The sequence below is a fragment of the Salvia hispanica genome, chromosome 6 (genome assembly GCF_029641045.1).
Source record: "Salvia hispanica isolate PSC_SH4W2 chromosome 6, Shi_PSC_v1, whole genome shotgun sequence".
NCBI lineage: Eukaryota > Viridiplantae > Streptophyta > Magnoliopsida > Lamiales > Lamiaceae > Salvia > Salvia hispanica.
In genome coordinates, this window is record NC_142697.1 from 907,937 (window position 1) to 930,777 (window position 22,841).

General features: G+C 34.5%; 1 protein-coding gene and 2 pseudogenes across 2 annotated transcripts; all 3 read right to left on the reverse strand.

Moving 5' to 3' along the window:
* Nucleotides 1–1,910: 1,910 nt before the first annotated feature.
* On the reverse strand, nt 1,911–3,653 carry LOC148922976 (uncharacterized; annotated as a pseudogene).
* A 6,884-nt stretch (nt 3,654–10,537) lies between these two features.
* Nucleotides 10,538–12,720, reverse strand: LOC148922977 (uncharacterized). The gene is made up of 2 exons (XM_089060010.1): nt 12,158–12,720; nt 10,538–11,209 (listed from the first exon to the last, which is right to left on the reverse strand). Exons 1-2 carry the CDS (start codon nt 12,716–12,718, stop codon nt 10,583–10,585), a joined length of 1,188 nt encoding a protein of 395 aa, XP_088916136.1. The 5' UTR covers nt 12,719–12,720; the 3' UTR covers nt 10,538–10,582.
* Nucleotides 12,721–18,949: 6,229 nt separating this feature from the next.
* On the reverse strand, nt 18,950–21,577 carry LOC125208106 (uncharacterized; annotated as a pseudogene). The gene is made up of 2 exons (XR_016132588.1): nt 20,914–21,577; nt 18,950–20,097 (listed from the first exon to the last, which is right to left on the reverse strand). The product of XR_016132588.1 is annotated as an uncharacterized LOC125208106 (transcript).
* Between the last annotated feature and the right edge of the window lie 1,264 nt (nt 21,578–22,841).

Genomic DNA, 22,841 nt, shown 5'->3' on the forward strand with positions numbered 1-22,841 from the left:
ACGATTTAGTTATCATTATATTTTTATTTTATATTTTTTATCATGTATAGATACAAATGAAAAAATAGTAAATTTAAGTTAAAGTATTGTGATTTTTGAGATACATATAATACGTTCATATATATGTACTCCATAAAATAAAATAAAAGAGAGAGAATAGTCTAATCAAATTTTAAATAAATCACAAACAATGACGTGAATAGATAATGAAAAATAGATGAAATATATTTTTAATATATGTATATTAAAAGTTTATATTGTAATTTGATAAGTTTTTAAGTTTTTAAATTTTTAAATTTTATTCTATTTATAAGAACAGATACCTTATATAGCTTAATTTCTATATTTCTACTATTCCTATTTGTCAACTTTTAATTAGTGGGACACACCATGTCATTATGCCATGTGATGTGTCTAGACTATTGAATATTTTCTCACATAAGCCGCCTTGCTTAATTCACTCTATGAATTCACACAAAGAATGTGAAAGTAAATGAGATACAGTCACACAATATTTAGAGACAACCAATTGGCATTTTTCCCTTTAATAATTTTATAAAATATCATTAAATGTAAATACTGCTAAATTTAGTTAAACATAATTAAAGTTACCTAATAAAGTTTTTATTTAAAAGTTAAAGTATGCTAAACTTTTCCTTGTATGGGAAATCAAATTGTGCCTGCATAGTTTTATTTATTTATTTATTATTATTATTATTATTATTATTATTATTATTATTATTATTATTTATTATTATTATTATTATTATTTATGTTTAAAATTTTAATTTCAAATCATATATGATATGAAATTTTTAAACACATTCCGGATATTATGTTCAATGGTACTATTACTCAATGCAAAACCATTTTCCAAAGGTTGATTCTTTAAATTACCCAGTTTCTTTTTCCCTTCTGTGTTTGACAATATTTAGTTCAATATAGACATAGAAATACAGGGTTGCGCTAGCGTACTAACTAATTTATAGTAATAACTAATAACTTTCAATTCAGTGTATTAAAATTATCAACACAAAGACATAATTATATCAATACAACATGTAAATTTAAATATCAATACAAAGATATAAGTTTATCAACACAAGAATATTGATAAATTTATATATTTGTATTGATATTTTTAACATACTAAATTGATGTTAGTTATTAGTTCTTATTATAACTTAGTTAGTATTTATGACAAGCCTATAAATAAATATAGATTTTGTTCACACCTACATATAGGCTATAGCCAATAATTATAATTCTCAAAAAATAATATCTACACACTATCACTTACTGGAAATGTTATGGGCCTAGGCCCATTATTCAAGGCAGTGTTACTAGATTGCAATAGAGCCCAAACACACAAAAGAAAGATAAAAAACAATTTTCAAGAGTTTGTTAGGTTCTATAGACAAAATAATCTATGATTGAGTTAGTGAAATTATTTTAGTTAGAGGAAGGTGACTATGACTAGTTATCACATGAGTTTAGAATTCAATTGTGAAATTTAATCCTATAAATCAGTACATATTTAATTTTAATATATAATCTCGCAAACTGAATACCCTCCTAATTCCTAATGTATTTATGTATAATCATGCAAACCGTTCATGATAAGTAATCTATTTTTTTATATCTAGGTTGTAAATATTTGTTTATTTCTTCTAAAAAATGTGTAAGAGGGAGTATTTTAGTAAAGGCGCAGTCACATTCCCCACACAATCAAAAAAACTAAAAAACAAAAACAATATTAAAACTAAGGAATAAGGTTACATACCACTACTTAAAAAGCAACATTTCGGTTCAACAAATGCATCATGGGAAAGAACCGAAAAGAAAACCCACTAATCAATAATAACACACAATCCAACATAAGCTACGTATATAAGTCTTGAGAGTTATACTTAGACAGTGTCACAGTTGGGCCTGACCTTCTTGACAAGTCTTTGCCCAATTCCCCCACCATTACTTCTAGAGCCAAAGAGAAAGATCACACATATGACTGGAACGAATATAGAGGTCGTTATATAAACAATGTTTTCAAATCCGAACTTGACCATGTCTGGATTGGTCATGACCAAGGAAGCTCCATAAGTAACTGCGATAGCCGCCATCGACACCCACTCCAAATACGTCGCGATCGTCACGAAAATCCACTGGTCCGATGCCCCGGCTGTGGAGAGCAACAAGATTGCGATGACAGACGAAATGAACGACACGAGGTTGGCACGAATGAAATTCGCGTATGTCTTGGGATGTTGACGAGCCATGACGGCTTGGCCGGTATAGTATATTGTTGTGTTGGTCGCTTTATCGATTTTGTCCTCATCTTGCCACACGCCGCCTGGGGGGCTCACGGCCGCTTGGAACGCCATGGTCGCTATCAGGACGGCGGCGACCATCGTCATCTCGGTGTACCTTGGCAAGTTCTGGAATATGGACTGATTAGAAAAACTTTGGAGGTTCTTTTCATTTTTGGGTATGTTGTTTCGTCTCGAACGCTCTCGTTCAAGATATCCAGTGCTGTTTTGCCACTCGAATTCGCCATCAGCTTCTCTAGTTTGCAATTTTCCTTCAAGTATTCTAAAATCTGAAATATTTCGATACGGTATAATTTCATTAGTAAATGTCTGGTCCGTCCCACAACTCAAAAAATCAGCTAAACAAACAATAAATTATAGCATAACTTTATTTGCAACTATGCCACGGCAAAATATCAAGGTCACCTACATAATATGTATTTTATGAAGTGGTGCATTGGTCTCTCGAATTAATGATGCGACTGCGTATGTGCTAAGCATGAACAAAATTTGTAATGAAAAATTTGTTTCTAGTGGAGACTGTATAACATATACTACCTTTGTCCACAGAAAATAGACAAAATTGTGAATAACACGGGTTTTTTAATGGCAGTTGGTAAAGTTAGAGAGATGAAAGGAAAATGTTGTGGAAGTAATATTGTGGAATCCACATTTAGAATAATGTATATGGTTATTATTTATTTAAATTTCATGTTTTTTTAAAGCAGAAACGGCCAAACTTTATGTGTTATTCCGTTGTATAGTTCTCACAATTCAAAGTACCTCAAGTTGATTATCCATCACAGCAAAATGCAACAATGTCTCCCCATCATCATCCCTTGCACCCACTAAGTGTCCCAACTCCTTCACCAAAACCATCAACGTCCCAAGCTGACGATGTTTCACGCACAAGTGCAGCACAGTCTGTCCGCGATGCAGCCTGGCCGCGGCCGCAAGGGAATCCTGCCTTAGCATCTCCTCCAACACCGCCTCATTCCCCTTCACGGCCGCGACATGAAGCGGGTTCATATCTTGGCCGTCTCGCCACCAGCACATCTCCGGGGCTATCACGAGCAATCTCTTCATGATCCCCACGTTCCCTCTTGCGGCCGCGAGGTGGAGAGACGACGAGCTCTTGGAGTCGAGCTCGAGAGCGAGGTCCGGGTTGATCTTCAGCACCTCTTCCACAATGCTCTCTTTTCCATGCTTTATGGCAATGTGCAACACATTTTTGAGACATGGGAATGAGACTACATCAAGAAGATGTTGATTTGTTTGGAGCAATTGTTGGAGTGTTGCTAAATCTCCAATTGTTGCAGCATCATAGAGTTTCTTTTCTGCCATTCTTTTTCAATTCACTCTTTTTTCTTTACATACAAGTTAGGTAGTGATGTGTGAATGCATCTTACATCTACACACGCACATATATATAGTGTACAAGCTCTTGTAAGAAAGAACTAGGAAATGTTAAAGAGAGATCATTTAAGTCTTTCTATATTTTTAAGATTGACTGAAGAAAAGTTTTTTAAGTCTCAAACATAACAAGGATCCATTGAATCTATAAATGTTATAAATAGATACAAATGGTGCACACAAGGACAACGTTCATGAAGCAACGGGGGAAATCACGGGCGTACGAAACCAATACAATACGCACTATAGAATTGTTTGTAGAGAGATTAAATAACCATTTAAGTTAATTACAACATTTTACGTGACAATAATACTAATTTTAGTACTTAGATTTTTTTTTAATTACCAAAGATATCCAACAGCGGGCCCAGTGACTATTCCCCGTGCTCATATAAAATCAAAACCGCAGTCAAAACAAAGATATCCGCTAGTTATAAGCGTTTCGAAAACCCTAGAAACTCAAAAGAAAATAAAACAAAAGCTAGGAAATTAAAAATAAACTCCAAAAATAGTAAATTGTCTTTTTCGCTCCCAAAATGATATCAAATGGCCAAAATCCATCGTACATCATTGCACGATGTCGCAATGATGTCAATTTCTATGCTCAATTAGCAAGCATGTGCGAATTTTAAGTCATTTCGATACAGAACATATTTTTCGATACAATACATTCAGCATCGCTAACGTCTACGGTTGGAACTACGTCACATAATATAGCAAATAGTAAGCAAAAACAAATTATCGCAGAAACATTATTATATTGAAAATGAATTCTCAGACACATAAAGTTATTAGGAAAAGAGATTCTATTTGATTTCTTCTATATATAATATGCATATTTGCACACACTTGCAAGTGCATCAAACTACTCTAGGCAAAGTTTAAAACAGGACCTATTAAAGTAGATATAAAAGACGATTCTGCCTAATTTCCAATTTTCTCAAGGATAGGACTATATTCAAAAGTGGATGCTCAAGTTATTCAAGAAAAGGACAAAAAAAAAAACTAACTAAATAAACAAAATATACATACAATAAAGAGTGCAGAAACAGGTTGAAATAAACTTACAATATTTGGGCAAAAGCTGGTATTACAACTTGTAATATTATTATTAATCGATCAAATCATTGTACAAATTGCATGGCTGCTTTCCACACCAGAATTAGACAAACCAGACCTGCATAAGCCGCCATGCTTAACTCACTATGAATACACACAAAGAATTTCCAAGAAATTCAAAATAACAAAGTATGGAAATTATATGAAATATGTATATCACATTGAAAGAAATAAAATACACCTAAGGTAATGTTATGGGCCAAGTACTCATCAATAAAATACACCTAATGTAATTATTATTATTATTGTTATAATAATAATAATAATTATTATTATTATTTTAAATATAATAAATAATTGTATTCTCAAATACATTACGGATATTATGTTGACATTACAAAAAAAGAAAAAGTTAAGGACATTTTTTATTGTTAAAGAATTGGAATATCTGAGGAACTAAGGAATCTAATAACTTATGTGTGGCCCAATAATAGAGTTGATAATGTTTGAGGAAAAATGCCTGAGATTTATTTATGTTAAAAATTATAATTTCAAATTATATATATGGCATTTTTAAATACATTCCGGATATTATGTTCAATTAATGGTATTACTCAATGCAAAACCATTTTCCAAAGGTTGATTCTTTATATAACCCACTTTCCTTTTCCCTTTTGTGTAGACTTATTTAATTCTAGTATATATAAAATAAAATAGAAATAAATATAGATTTAGTTTACACATATATATAGGCTATAGCCATTAAATTGAATTGTTAAAAAATAATATCTTCCCACTATCACTTTACTGGATATGTTATTGATCCATTCTTTTTCTCGACGGGGCCTAGGCCCATAAGGCCCATAAGGCCCATTATTTAAGGCAGTGTTACTAGATTGCAATAGAGCCCAAACACAAAAAAAGAAAGATGAATAAACAATTCGAGATATAAGGATCAACTCCGACACTCTCTCTTATTCAAGTAAAATGAGTAATTTGAACAATAAATGCATGTGATTAATGGTTTTCAATTTTGTAACTAACATGCCTTGTAATTAGCGAGAGATTTCGAAAAATGGGGTTTATTTCGCTGACCTCTCAAAATCTAAGATTCAATTTGCTGACATTTCGAAATATGAGATCGAGGCATGCGAATTTTTCATAACAAAGGATTTTTGGTTTTTTCACTTCTTTTATTCCTTTTTCTTATTATTTCCTTCGTAATATTTATAAATGGACCGAACTACCCCATAATATTTTACTCCCCAACTCCAATACCTTCGGTTTCATTCCTCTCGTATTATTTTGACGAGTGAAATGGGAAGTTAAGCACTGAAAGAGGGCATGCCGAGTGCGATTGCAACCATAAATCAATGCACCGCACTCAGGCAGCTTCCAGTAGCCGTTGCCGCCGCGTATGTGGTTTAGGCATATGGAACAGTAGTGCTCGGGTCTCTGATCTTTCGTAAAATACGGTAGCCGTCAGCATCTGCTCCTCTTTGGCGGAAATTTCTCAAGGAATGATCCCATGTTTGTTAATATAAAGCTCTGTTTTATTAATTTTTTCGTGTTGAAATGGAGCCTAATTGAGATTGCTTGTATATAATGGTGAGGGCATTGGACTAAGATTGTGACAAACTAGAATTAATTCGAAGGTAAAACTAAAATGATGATTTTGGGAATGGGAGATGATCAAATAGAGGTATGTGTTTAGTCAAATATGACTGATTTTTCTTCGCAATTTGAGAGTTACAGACAGCCATCATGGTAATTGACTGTTTTAAATAAAATGACCTTTTTCAGAATTAGAGAAATTTCAGATTAATTTGAGATATCAAAATTGGGATGAAAATATTATAGGGTAGTTTGGTCAGTTTAAAAATATTGTGAATAAAATAATAAGAAAAGAGTATAATTTTAAAAAAAAAATCCCTTATTCTGAAAATTTGCAAGTCACGGTCTCATTATTTCTGAAAAATAATGCATTGATGAATATTATTGTTATTATTATTATTATTATTATTATTATTATTATTATTATTTTTATTATTATTATTATTTTTATCATTATTGCTATTATTATTATTATTGCTATTATTATTATTGCTATTATTATTATTATAATAATAATAATAATAATAATAATAATAATAATAATATTTGACTATGTTATTGTGATCAAATTTTTATTTTTTTTTACTTTTTTTTTCTTATGTTCTTAAATGAGTAGTACTTTATTCCTTATTCACTCAATTCACAAAATTAAAACGAATAAACTCTTGTGTTGAATATAAAATGTTTCAGTTAGGGTGAGAAGAGAGAACTACATTTTTTTTAAAGTGACGTAATATTAGTTTTTGTTTCTGTTGAATTATTTAAAATTTGTATTTATTAAGTGAAAATCATATGTCCCGTGCATAGCATATGCACGGGTGTTAATACTAGTCAACTTAAAAACAAAGTATACAATTGGTACTATGATGCTTTTGGAGATATTTGAAAGAGAAATTTGAAGGAAAATATTTGAGTAATATTTTAAATATTCATTATGAGATTCAGTCACTCATATTATTATTATAATAATGATAATCATGACTTGACAATAAAATTTAACTTCTTTTTCCATGCAATTGTGCAGCCAAGAATGGAAATGCAAGTTAGACTTCCAGCTATGAAGTTTAAAACTTGAAGAGAATGTATATATGTTTTATTAATGTATTATGTACTCCATTGATTGTTGTACTAATGTATTAATGAAAAACGTGAGTTTGAGTTTGTCCAACATCGGTAGTAAATGGATGGTAGAAACAAGTTTGTGTTTTATAAATTCCTACCTTGAATGTGAATGAATCGGGTAATTACAAGTTAATCGGGTATACCCGACACCCGATTTTTTGTCAAGTTTAGTACCCGATCCCGATCCCGACCCCGACCAGATTTTTTTCGGGTAGCGGGTATTGGGTTATGTTGGGTATTACCCGTTATCCACTATCCGTTTCGACATCCCTAGTGTTGCCCACTTCATATATCGTGAGTACATTATTGAAAATCCTACATGAGTACTTACAAAAGATCCACAGTGATTCCCTTCTACCAATCTCATATTTTAAGGAATCGATCCCTTGACTGTACAAGAATATGTGGATCTAAGCATGGCGCGTGACTGGAAGCGAAGCATAGGAGAATGTTCTTTTGTGGGTGTTATTTTTGGTTTCTGATATTGGATCATTCATAGTATTACTATACCTTCCCTTCGTTGCATGTTAACCTTAGTAATTACTACCTCCGTCCCCTAAAATTTGCTACACTTTGACTCGACACAGGTTTTAAGAAATGTAATGGAAAGTGAGTTGAAAAAGTTGGTGGGATGTGTGTTCTACTTTTAAAGTATTAGTTTTATAATAAAATGTGAGTAGGAATGAGTTAGTGGAATGTGAGGTCCACTACCAAAAATGGTAAAAGTGAAGTGTATCAAATTTTCAGGGACGGACCGAAATGGTAATATGTATCAAATTTTCAGGGACAGAGGTAGTAGTTTATAATGAAACGTAATTGAAATGAAACTATTGGAATATATATGGAATATATAGTGAAACAACACACGTAAGGTCGGACCTTTCGCAAAGGAAAAATGAACATTCAATAGCAAATACTCCATCCGTCCCAGATAATTCGACCCAGTATTCCATTTCGGGCCGTCCCACATAATGTATCTCACTTCACTTTTTACCATTTTTGGTAGTGGACCCCATATTCCACTAACTCATTCCTACTCACATTTTATTACTACCTCCGTCCTCCAAAATTTGCTACACTTTGACCCGACACGGGTTTTAAGAAATGTAATGGAAAGTGAGTTGAAAAAGTTGTTGGGATGTGGGTCCTACTTTTAAAGTATTAGTTTTATAATAAAATGTGAGTAGGAATGAGTTAGTGGAATATGAGATCCACTACCAAAAATGGTAAAAGTGAAGTGTATCAAATTTTCATGGACGGACCGAAATAGTAATGTGTATCAAATTTTCAGGGACGGAGGTAGTATAAAACTAATACTTTAAAAGTATGACCCACATCCCACCAAGTTTTTCAACTCATTTTCCATTAGGTTTCTTAAAACCCGCTTCGGGTCAAAGTGTCGCAAATTATCTGGGACCCGAGTATATAGAGAATATTATATAGCTGTGCCGGGAACATTAATTTCCAACAAAATGAACACATGGCATGTGGCATGACGGAAGATGAGTAGGATTTTAGTTTGGAAAGATGAACTGGATTTTAATGAGCTGTATTTTAGAGGAAAATAGTTTATCGATCACTCAAATATCAAAAATGAAAGCGAGAATACACTCAATCTAAACCACTTTTGATATCTCGATTCGATCGCCTTATTCAATAATCAATAAAAGACTTAGGTCATGCTTGGTATGATGGAATGGAATGAGGAGGGAATGGAATGAAGATGAGAATGGAATGAAGGTGGGAATGGAATGACAATTCCATTCCATTCTTGTGCTTGGTGAATGTAAGGTTTACAAATGGAATGGAATTGTTATTCCTTGATTGATTTCATTCCTAAGCTTGGTAACTACGAATAATATAAGAATGAAATGAAATGAAATATGAATAATTAATATGTTGATTCTATAAAAAAATATATATTTATTTCAAAAAAAATTGTCAAATATTTTGGATCATATTAAGTTGAACTATACACGTAAATAAGTGTGTGCATATGTGGTGTATGTGTTGTTGTGTGTGCGTGTGTTTTTTGGTGTGCTGTGTGTGTTGTTGTGTGTGCGTGTGTTTTTTGGTGTGCTGTGTGTGCTTGTGTTTTTTGGTGTGTGTGCGCGTATGTGTGTGTTTTTGGCTGTTTTTTGGTGTGTGTGCGCGTATGTGTGTGTTTTTGGCTGTTTTTTGGTGTGTGTGCGCGTATGTGTGTGTTTTTGGCTGTGTGTGTGTTTTTGTGTGTTGCTCTGTGTGTGTGTTTTTGTTTGAGTTGCTGTGTGTGAGTGTGTTGCTATGTGTTTTTGTGTGTGTGTGTGAGAGAGTTGTGTGTGTGTTTGTGTGAGTTGTGTGTTTTTGTGTGTGTGTGTGTTTTTCAATTATTAAAAAATTTAAAATTTTAATTTATGCTAAAATTGAGATGATATTAAATTTAAATATAATATTTATATTATTTTGTTAAATTTTAAAATAAGAAGAAAGGAAAAAGAAATGGAATGGAATGACCATTCCTTAGCTAAATGGATGGAATGGGTATTCCCATGTGGAATGGAATGACCATTCCTTTAGGAATGATGATTCCTAAGGAAAAATTTACCAAGCAAAGGAATGGAATGGAGGTAGGAATGTCATTCCATTCCCCCATTCCATCATACCAAGCATGGCCTTATTACGTGATCTATTCAATTTTCTATATAGGTAGTAAATAAATAGTACTCCCTCAGTTAAGTGATCAATTTTCCATTTGGATTGTTCCACATGCGATTAATTTTTTTTTTCTTTTTTTCTGCACAAACAACACATTCTTTATCTACTGGAGTACTTTTTTTTTTTCTCTCTCACACATTTTTCTTCAGTATTTTATTAAATTCAAAGCAGAATAGACAACTACGTTAAAAAAAATATGACGAAAGTTGCTTTATTAAACTTGAGAAAAGTAAAGTTAGATACGCAAAACATGTTTTGAGTACCACAAAACAAACATATCGGTTCAACAACTCTGCTCATAAATATACTAACACACATCCAACATTAATTACTCAACCCTCACATTGACACAGTTATGCTTAGATCGTGTCAACCTATTTCCCCATTACCTTAGAGTAGAAAAGATAAAATATGACTGGAGCGAATATAGAGAGTACTATAAAAACAACTCTGCGAAATGCAAATGTTACCATATTAGGATTGGTCATGACCAAGGAAGCTCCAAAAGTAGCTGCGATAGCCGCCATCGAAAACCACACAAAAAACGTCGAGACTAACACGAAAAACCACTGGTCCGACGAGCCGGCTGTGGAGAGCAACAAGATTGCGAGGGTAGACGAAGTGAACGACAGCATGTTAGCACGAACGAAATTTTTGTATGTTTTGGGATGTTTAGTAGCCATGACCGCAAAGCCGGCATGTTGTTTTATTAGGCCGGTTGCTTCGTCTTTCGTGTCTTCTTGCCATACGCCGCCAGGGGGGCTGACGGCTGCCTGGAACGCCATGGTTGCTATCAGGACGGCTGCGACCATCGTCATCTCGGTGTGCCTCGGCAAGTGTTGGAATATGGACTGATAAGAATATTTTTTGAGGATTTTATTCATTTTTGGGTATGTACTATTGTAACGAAAGCTTTCGTTCAAGATATCCAGTGCTGTTTTGCCAGTGGAATTCTTTGTCAGCTTCTCTAGTTTGGTATTTTCCTTCAAGTATTCTACAATCTGAAATAGTTTCATAGGGTAATTTCATTAGTTGGACAAATTGGCAATAAAATCACTAAATTTGAACTTCATAGGGTAACATATAACTCTGTTCGCAATTATCACAACACAAAATATCGAGGTCGCCTACCTATAATGTGTTATTGAAGTGGTGCATACATATCTCAAATTGTTAATAAGATTGAGCATGGGCAAACCGCAGATGCATAATCTGTTTCAAGTAGGGATTGTATAACATATAGTACTTGTTGGGGATTGGTGATGCACACCCGAACTTCATAATAGTATGATATTGTCCGCTTTGGGAAAAACCCTCAAGGTTTTATTCTTGGGGTATATCCCAAAAAGCCTCATACTATTGGAGTAGGGATAGCCCATATATATACTTGCAACTATTGTAATGCAAAATTTGTTTTTGGCAGAATCTCTATTTCTTATTCAAAATATTAAAAGAAAAAATTTCGTAGTATAATTTAATTATTTTAACGATAGAGAATTTGTGTACCAAGATTTATACAAAGAAAGAAGAATTGTCAGGGCTATTAATATGCCCGCCACTAACGCTTCGAGCCCACAGGGGACAGCTACGAACAAATTAATTTCATGATTTTTTTTAACTGATGCTGGGTCAAAATTTGACTCACTCCCGTTTTTCTATTTTGGTCCGTCCACGAATAAGAGTCCCGGTTCATAATTACCATAAATGGTAAAGAGACTCCACATTCCACTAACTCATTCCACTCACCTATCATTTAAAAATAATATATACAAGTGGGACCCCTATTCCACTAACTTTCTTCCACCCACTTTTCTTAACATTTCTTAAAATCTGCGCCATTTAGAAATGAGACTATTAATCGTGGACGGAGGGAGTAACTCATTTATGTGCTAAAATTTGACCAAATATGATTCTTACTCTGATGACACAAGCCAAAATAAATGAAGTACCTCGAGTTGATTAGCCCTGACAGCAAAATGCAACAATGTCTCTCCATCATCATCCTTTGCATTCACTAGGTCTCCCAACTTATCCACCAAAATTGTGAATGTCCCAAGCTGACGATGCTTCACGCACAAGTGCAACACAGTCTGTCCGCGATGCAGCCTCACCGCGGCCGGAAGAATGTCCAGCTGAAGCATCTCCTCCAGCACCGCCTCATTCCCCTTCATGGCCGCGACATGAAGCGGGTTCATATCATGGCCGTCTTGCCACCAGCACATCTCCGGGGCTATCGCTAGCAGTCTCTTTGCGATCAACACGTTCCCTCTTGCAGCTGCAAGGTGGAGAGACGACGCGTTCTTGGAATCGAGGTCAAGAGCGAGCTCCAGGTTGATCTTCAGCACCTCTTCCACGATGTTCTCTTTTCCATGCTTTATGGCAATGTGCAACACATTTTTGAGACATGGGAATGAGACTACATCAAGAAGATGTTGATTTGTTTGGAGGAGTTGTTGAAGAGTTGCTACATCTCCAACTCTTGCAGCATCGTACAGTTTCTTTTCTGCCATTCTTTTTTTCAATCACTTTTTTTTTTTTTTTTTTCATACAAGTTAGCAGCTAGTGATGCGTGAATTCATCTTACACTTACAAACATATATATATATGGTGTACAAGCTCTCTCCTTCTCTCTCTCTCTCTCTTAGTATAAAGAACTAGGAAAAGTTAAAGAAAGACCACTTAAGTCTGTCTATATGTTAAGATTGAATGAAGAAAAGTTCTTAAGTCTAGAGAAAGAACTAGAAAATGTTAAAGAAAGACCACTTAAGTCTGTCTATATGTTAAGATTGAATGAAGAAAAGTTCTTAAGTCTAGAGAAAGCACTAGGAAATGTTAAAGAAAGACCACTTAAGTCTATATGTTAAGATTTACTCCCTCTGTCCCATTAAAAATGCAACGTTTTCCTTTTTTGGTTGTCCCATTAAAAATGAAACGTTTCCTTAAATGGAAACAACTCTATCTCTATTTTTTCATCTCTCTTACTTTACTCTCTCTTCATTAACTCACAAAACAACACTACATAAAATCCCGTGCCGATTCTCAAATGTTGCATTTTAAGTGGGACGGAGGGAGTATATGTTAAGACTGAATGAAGAAAATTTTTTAAATCTCAAACATAACAAGGTTCCATTGAATCTATAAATTTTATAAACAGTTACAAATTGTGGAAACCACGGGAGTACGAAAACAATAAAATATTCGCTATAGAATTGTTTGTAGAGAGATTGGATAACCATTTACGTGACCATAATACTAATTTTTATACTTACCTTTTAGTTCATCTAGTATGTTGGACAATCTCAAAACCTTTTTCTAGAATTAGGGGTAAAACATTTCTACGAATGATCAAATTCAATCTCGGTTAGTCCACATTCAGTTAGCCAGATTCAAATAGAACGGACTCATAACTCGATGAGCTGACCCGCCTTGCTCTTAAAAATATAAGGGCGTTTTCCGTAGCCCACAATTGGTTTTTTCTAAATAAATCTTGACGTAATAGATTGCGGTTGGCCCCACCAAGTTGAAATAATTTAACCCTGTTTGTTGCACCTGAATTGGGCTCACTGAATTGATGTGATGCCTATGATTGACTTCGGTTGCCATTATGGTTTGGACAATAATATCCCTGCTTTTTTAGTAAAATTCCCAACACATGGGGGAGGGGGTGGGGGAATGAAATTTTCCAAGGAGATTTGATAATCTCATTAACATATCTTGATGAACTGTAGCGGACCATAAATGTTAGTATATCAAGTTGATCGTAATAATAATAATATGCCAAAGTCAAAGACAATAGCGCGGGCCGACAGATTTATCGAGAGCCATGCAGAATATTATATGGAACACCAAACCGTCAGATTTTCCATGATTCCCCACTTATGGCCATTTAACGAACAACGAACAGGCCCTAAAGTTATTAGGAAAAGAGATTCTATTTGATCTCTTCTATACTACCTCCGTCCACAAAAAAAGATTACTTTTGCCATTTTGGAACGTCCACAAAAAATAGATCACTTTCTAAAAATCGAAAGTTTATCTCTCATACTTTTCCCACTTTTTCTTCTCTCTCTCATACTTTACTCACTCTTTCTCCCTATCTCTCTTACTTTGCCTACTTTTTCACCTCATCTCTCTTACTTTACCAATTCTACATTAAAACCCGTGCCGAACAACAATAGATCTATTGTTTGTGGACGAAGGGACTATAAAATATGCATATTTGCACACTCTTGCAAATGCATCAAACTACTCTAGGAAAAATTTAAAACATACTCAGGAGTATATACTTCTTCTGTTCCATATTAATAGACACGTTTTATTTTCTGCACTTATTTAGAAATAACACTCCATCCGTCTCATAGTAGATGTCACACTTGAAAGATGATACAGAATTTTAGGAGATGTTCTTTTGTATTTTAAGTGGTGAGAGAAAATATAATTTTATAATTGATGTGAGAATGGACTTTTTCCAAAAGAGGAAATGTGACATCTTTTGTGGGACAAACTAAAAAAAAAAGCGTGACATTTACTATGGACGGAGGGAGTAATAATAATAATAATAATAATAATAATAATAATAATAATAATAATAATAATAATAATAATAATAATAATAATAATAATAATAATAAATAGTTAAAATGGTGAAAGAGAATAATTTAGAGAAGAGTCTTATCTCTCTTACTTTACTCTTTTACCACTTTAGCTATGAGTTTTAATCCATACAAAGCTAGAGTTAAATACAAAAACACATAAAGGAGAAATGGTCTAAAAATGACATCAAACTCAGATTTTATAAAATGACCTAAAATTGATTAATAATGACCTTTCGTGTTTTTGGCTAATTATTCACTATTAGATCGATCACCTAATAATATGGCTAAGATTTGGGTTGCATTTCTGAATTTAGATGCATTCTTGTTTTGATCATCTCCCTTATTAGTATTACTACCTCCGTCCCACATTAAGTGTGGACGTGGATTTTAAGAAATGTAAATAAAAGTTAGTTGAATAAGTTAGTGGACTATGAATTCCACTTCATATATATTAGTTTTATAATAAAATGTAGAATTAGTTGGTTGAATGTGGAGTCTACTTACCATTTATGTTTATGGTAAAAGTGAAATGTGAATCTTATTGTGGAACAGACCGAATTGATAAAATGTGACAGGGACAGAGGTAGTATTATTTTTTTCAAATAGAGGGAGTAGTTGATATACAACTATAAAGGAAGATTCTGCCTAATTTCCAATTTTCTCAAGGATAGGGACCCAAGGAGACTATATCCAAAAGAGGATCGATGCTCAAGTTATTCAAGAAAAAGACCAAGTATATATATAATAAAGAGAGCAGAAACAAGTTGAGATAAACATCAATACTTGGGTAAAAGCTGATATTACAAAATGCTCAAGTTATTCAAGAAAAAGGACCAAGTATATGGAGTATATAATAAAGAGAGCAGAAACAAGTTGAGATAAAACATCAATATTGGGCAAAAGCTGATATTACAACTTGTAATAGTACTATTATTAAACGATTTGACAGATCATTGTACAAATTGCATGGCGGCTTAATTCACTCTGTGAATGCACACAAAGAATATGAAAATAAATGAGATACAATCATACAATATTTCGAGACAATCAATTGGAAATTTTCCCTTTAATTTTAAAAAATAGTAGTAACATTTTAAATGTAAAAACTACTAAATTTAGTTAACAATAATTAAGGTTACGTAATAAACTCTGCTTATATAATTAAACCCGAATATCTTGAGTCATACAAAGGTCTCCTTGGCCCTCTTGACAAGTCTTTTCTTCATTCCCTTAGAACCGTAAGCAAAGATCGTCACCATGACCGGAAGAAATATACCCGTTGTTATATAAACAACGTTGTTAAATCCAAATTCTACCATATTAGGATTAGTCATGACAAAGGAAGCTCCATAAGTAATCGCGATGGCCCCCATCGACACCCACTCTGCTAACAACGCGAGCTTCACGAATCTCGAATGGTCCGCCGTGGAGAGCAGCAAGATGGCGATGGTAGACGCAATGAATGACACAATGTTGGCAATGACGAAGTTTTTGTATGTCCTGGGATGTTTAGTAGCCATGACGGCAAAGCCGGCTTTGACATGCCGGCCCGTCTCTTTATCAGTGTCGTCTGCTTGCCAGTGGCGGATGCAGAAATGTTTATCAATAGGGGCTGGAATTTCTAAATTTTATTTTAGAGTATACATTTGAGTAATGTAGATAATTTGTAGGGGCTTTTACACTATAAGTTACACCAAATTTGAATAAATTTTAAAAACAATTAATAGAAAAAAGTAAAAAAAATAAAATTCATTGAAGGCTTAAGCCCCCTCCCCTACTATACTTGGGTCCGCCCATGCTGCTTGCCACACGCCGCCAGGGGGGCTGACGGCCGCTTGGAACGCCATGGTTGCTATCAGGACGGCCACGACCATCGTCATCTCGCTGTACCTCTGAAAGTTTTGGAATATGGAAAGATTGGAAAAATTTTCAAGGATATTTTTCATTTTTTCGTATGAATTAGAGTTAGAAAAATTCGACCCTATCAAATTCCAACTTGATTAACATGCTCCAAGGCCTAACATAATATCTAGGGAGGTCAATTCAACCCGAAACTCGTGGGCTGGCCCGAACAACCCGGTAATATGAGCTGGTTAGGGTTGTAATTTTATTACCCGAATACAAAACGGGTTAAACGGGTTGGCCCGAATGGGTTGGCGGGTTAAACGGGTTGGCCCGAACGGGTTGGGGGTCAGCCCGAACGGGTTGGGGGTCGCTCGATGGGTTGTGAGTTTTAATTATAAAATATTAAGTTTTAGGGATTTTTTATATTTTTGAATCCTCAATCTTCATTCTATACAATTATTAGTCTTATTCAATCTTCATTCTACACTTCTTCACTCGATCCCACAATATCAGCTTTCAAGTTCCATCTCAACTCATTATTGCACCGTCCCATCATCTGCCACTAGTGTCTTACCACCACCAAAGCCAATGAAGACAAAATTAAGAACTAACCCATCAAAATCTTAATATATTTATCATTTTAATAATGATTCATGTAAGATATGATTTTTAATTTTCATAAAGAATTAGTTACGAACAATGTCATAATAATGACACGAGCACAAGCTTTAATTTATATTGCAGTTGATCGAGATGAAAGGCTTCTTTCAAAGTATTATTGAAGAAAACTATAAAAATTTGAAGAATTTAAACTAAAAAGAAAAAAAGTATCTAAAATTTAAAATCATTTTATAGAAGAAAATTTTGATACAAGAGATTATTTTCGAAAGCTTTTAGGCCCGAATAGCCCAATGGGTTAGCCCAAAACCCGACGGGTTAGGGTTAGGGTTGAAAATTTATGACCCGATAAATCCATAACCCGAATGGCCCGCACCCAAATAGCCCGACGACCCGAGTGGGCTGGCCCGAACCCGAACGTGTTAGCCCGATTGACATCCCTAATAATATCACAATACTATTTAAGGAAATGTTACCTCACAAATATTAGTATTATCAAACGAATAAAGTTATTAGGAAGAAAGTTCTATTTGATTTCTTCTATGTATAAATAGGTCAAGTCGAGTAATAAATGACATTAAATCCTTCGTCCTAAGTTGTTCAAAAAAGACCTATGAGTAGCTCCTCCTCCTCTTCTTCTTCTTCTTATTATTATTATTATTATTGGACGTGGCACTGATAGAGATGGGTTGTATTACGTGGATGAGATAGATCAACAAGGAACTATTTTGCTAACTCATAGATCTTCAGACAGGGAAGCTTGGCTCTGGCATCGCCGCTTAGGACATCTGTCATCGGGTTATTTAAAAATTCTCTTTCCCAAATTTAGTCAAGAAATGCATTGTGAGACCTGTGTGTTGCCCAAAAGCCATAGACACTCTTATAAACCCAATAATACCCGAGTTGACTCGTTATTTTCATTAGTTCATTCTGATGTGTGGGGTCCACCTCCAGTTGTAGGGGGACAAGGGTTTAAATACTTTCTTCTCTTTATAAATGATTGCACTTGCATGACATGGATCTACTTTATGAAACACAAAAATGAAGTCTTGAACACTTTAAACATTTTCACACCCTGGTACAAACCCAATTTCAGAAGTCTATGAAATGGCAGGCACAAAATGACTGCTTCTGTCAAAAAGGAAGTAAGGTTAATAGCATATGCCCAGTACTATAAATTAAATTAAAAATGATTTATCGTATGATCCTTCCCGTGCCATATGACACAGGTATAATTAGTCATTCTAATGTTAAGAGGCTTTAGCTATACTAAACACTATAATTGTTTACAATATATAGCTAACCATTTTCTATCTAGGTTGTAACTATATGTTTATTTCACAATATATCGCGTCTTTCAATGAATGACGCGATAGACATTCACCTCACAATGAAGAATACCCAGACTTTAATTGTATTCAAACAAATTTAAAAAACATGACCAAAATATTTCTTATTAAACTTAAGAAATACGAATAAGAATGCTTGCTTTTAGTACCTTTGGTAACAAAACATTCTCTTACCATACCACATAACAAACATATCGGTACAACAAACGCATTATATGGGAAAGAATCGAAAAGAAAACCCATTACGTACTCAGCAACAACACGTATATAATTACTCAACCCTGCATATATAACTCCGTGCATCTAGAGTCAAATTAAGGAATGCTTGTGATAGAACAAGAGGTTCTATCGATGCTAAAAGAGCACGCGTACGACGGAGATTTATCGGAAAATATGATAAACACACCTAGTTTAAGTGCTAGGGTTTCGAGAGCCAAGGTTTGAGAAAAAGTGCTTTTTATTACTTTAATTCTCAAGACTCAATCTATGAGAATTCTATAATATATAGAATCCCCCCTACTTGATTCGGACTTACGACTCGGGAAAGAATCAAGAAGAAAACCCAAGAAGATTGACACAAATCTATTCTAAACATAAAAGATATCGTTCAAAATAAAGAAACAATAATAATTAACTAAACTAGATATTCTCTTCCTTTATTAGTGTGATACATAGCCTCTGTATCGGCTGGATTGGAAGCTTCCCTTTTGGGCCTTCCTTTCCTTCCACTCTTCTTCTCGACTTCCTTGCGTGGCAAGTCTTCTTCCGTGTCGTCCGACATGGCGGAGCTGCTCGTCGGACTTGGTGATGGCGGTTGGCTCATGCGTGATGTGGAGTCCCTATCAGCTTGGCCCTCTTGACAAGTTTTCTCTTCATTCCCTTAGTGCCGAAAAAAAAGATTGCCGCTATGACCGGAACGAATATACCCGTTGTTATAAAAACAACGTTGTTAAATCCGAATTCTACCATATTAGGATTGGTCATGACAAAGGAAGCTCCATAGGTAATTGCGATGGCCCCCATCGACACCCACTCCGCAACCGACGCGAGCTTCACGAACCTCGAATGGTCCGACGCGCCAGCCGTGGAGAGCAACAAGATGGCGATGGTGGACGAAATGAACGACACAATGTTAGCAATGACGAAATTTTTGTATGTCTTGGGATGCTTAGTAGCCATAACGGCAAAGCCGGCTTTGTGATAACGGCCGGTCTCTTCATCAGTTCCGTCGTCTTCCCACACGCCGCCAGGGGGGCTGACGGCCCCTTGGAACGCCATGGTTGCTATCAGGACGGCCGCCACCATCGTCATCTCGCTGTGCCTCTGGAAGTTTTGGAATATGGACAGATTGGAAAATTTTTCCAGGATTTTTTTCATTTTTCGGTCTCGAGGGCTCTCCTCAAAGATATCCAGTGCTGTTTTGCCATTTGAATTCTTTGTCAGCTTTTCTAGTTTGAAACTTCTCTTCAAGTATTCTACAATCTGAAATAGTTTAATAGGGTAAATTTTCATTAGTTGGACAAATTGGCAATAAAATCACAAAATTTGGTCCATCCCAAAACTCAAAATATCATCCCAAAAAGCTTAGTAGGGGAAACCACACAATTAATGTGTACTCCCTCCGTCCCACATAATTTTACCCAGTATTCCATTTTGGGCCGTCCCGCATAATTTTACACACTTCACTTTTACCATTTTTGGTAGTGGACCTCATATTCCACTAACTCATTCATACTCACATTTTATTATAAAACTAATACTTTAAAAGTAGGACCACACATTCCACCAACTTTTTTAACTCACTTTTCATTAGATTTTTTAAAACCCGTGCCGAGTCAGAGTGGGTAAAATTATGTGGGACGGAGGGAGTATTATTTTGTGATGCAAAATATGTTTTGCGTGAAAGAAGTATAATCTCTATTTCGTATTCAAAATATTAAAGAAGATTTTTCTTACAAATTTATTTTTTAAATGGAGATTTTTTTAACAAAATTAAAATAATTATTTTTTTGACAAGGCTATATTTCCGCCACTAAAGCATTGACTCATTTCAGATACGTCTAAAACGAACAATATTAATTAAATTTCACGATTTTCTGACGATTTTAATTTGCTGGACATGCCAAAATCTGACCTAAGTTTTGACTTTTGAGTGACATAAGATGCGATATCACTAAAAATAAACCCCATGGGACAACTATGTAATTATATTCCTTATTTTTTTTTACCAATTTTTAAAAAAATAATTAGACCCCGCCAAAATTTGACTAAACTTTATGATTTATTCCGACTAAGTACCTCAAGTTGATTAGCCCTCACTGCAAAATGCAACAATGTCTCTCCATCATCATCCTTTGCACTCACTAGGTCTCCCAACTTATCCACCAAAACCGTCAACGTCCCAAGCTGGCGATGTTTCACGCACAAGTGCAATACAGTCTGTCCGCGATGCAGCCTCACCGTGGCCGGAAGAATGTCCAGCTGAAGCATCTCCTTCAGCACCGCCTCATTCCCCTTCATGGCCGCAACATGAAGCGGGTTCATATCTTGGCGTCTTGCCACCAGCACATCTCCGGGGCTATCGCTAGCAATCTCTTCGCGATCACCACATTGCCTCTTGCAGCTGCGAGGTGGAGGGACGACGAGTTCTTGGAGTCAAGCTCGAGAGCGAGCTCCGGGTTGATCTTCAGCACCTCTTCCACAATGCTCTCTTTCCCATGCTTTATTGCAATGTGCAACACGTTTTTGAGACATGGGAATGAGACTACATCAAGAAGATGTTGATTTGTTTGGAGGAGTTGTTGGAGTGTTGCTACATCTCCAATTCTTGCAGCATCGTACAGTTTCTTTTCTGCCATTTTTTTAAAATCACTCTATTTTTTGCATACAAGTTAGCTAGTGATGTATGAATGCATCTTACACTTAAATCACACACATATATATAGTGTATAAGCTCTCCATCTCTTTTGGAAGAAGGAACTAGGAAATGTTCAAAGAAAGATCATTTAAGTCTAGCTAGCTATCTGTTAAGATAGATTGACTGATGAAAAGTTTTAAGTCTCCAAATGAAGACAATAAAATATGCACCATAGAATTGTTTATAGAGAGATAGTATTACACAAACATTTAAGTTACACCAATTACGTGACCCTAATTCTTGCAATTAATAGGGATAAAATAGATAAAGCTTATGGACTCCAAGTAGGGATGCTAGTGCAGCCCGACTTATGCGAGTGGGGTTGGAATTGGAAATTTCAAATCCGACAAAATTCCAGCCTGATTAACCCGCAATTCAAGTAAGCAGCCATAAAACCTGATAGGTTGGTTCTACGTGTAACTATTGCAAATCTTTTTTTCATATTGTTTGACAACTGATTCGACACTTCAAAATCTATCATAGATTTTGATAAAAATGAATGACTGCACAAACAAAACTAACCTTTCAATTTCTATTATGTATACATATATGTGTGGGGGGTTAGTTTTGTATTAAAAAAAACACTATAATAGATAAATGAATTGATAAATCCAAGTTCACTATGAAAATTATTTCAAATTTGAAATACTAAATTTATCAAAATATGTTTATATTTTAATTTAAAAATCTTGAATTAAATTTTTAACATGACATCATTTATCATAAATTATTCTTATATGTTAAATCATTCAAAAACTCAAGATTTATTAACAACATTCTTATCGAATGCCATTTCTTTATATTTTATAATGGTAAATTATTTATGTTTGAATTTATGTTTATCATATGATTAAAATCTTTAATTGTTATATATTATAAATACAGATCCTTATGAATAAAAAATATACTTCCGAATATTGCACACAAATATCCATAGCTCCAGAGCCTAGCTGACGTAACAATACCGCTGAAATATTACATCACAAATCGGAGTAATATATTGAAAAGGAATTATCATACAAATAAAGTTATTAGGATGAAAGATTCTGTTTGATCTCTTCTATATATGGCATGCATATTTGCACACACTTACAAATGCAACAAACTACTTTAGGAATTTGAAAAAGACCTATTATGGCAGATATAGAAGAAGATTCTGCCTAATTTCCAATTTCTCAAGGATATGACCCTAGGAGACTATTCAAAAGAGGGTGTTCAAGTTATTCAAGAAATGGACAAAAAAAAAAAAAAAAAACACAACCAAATAAACAAAATATTATCTATTATCTATATATGTGGGCAAGATGAT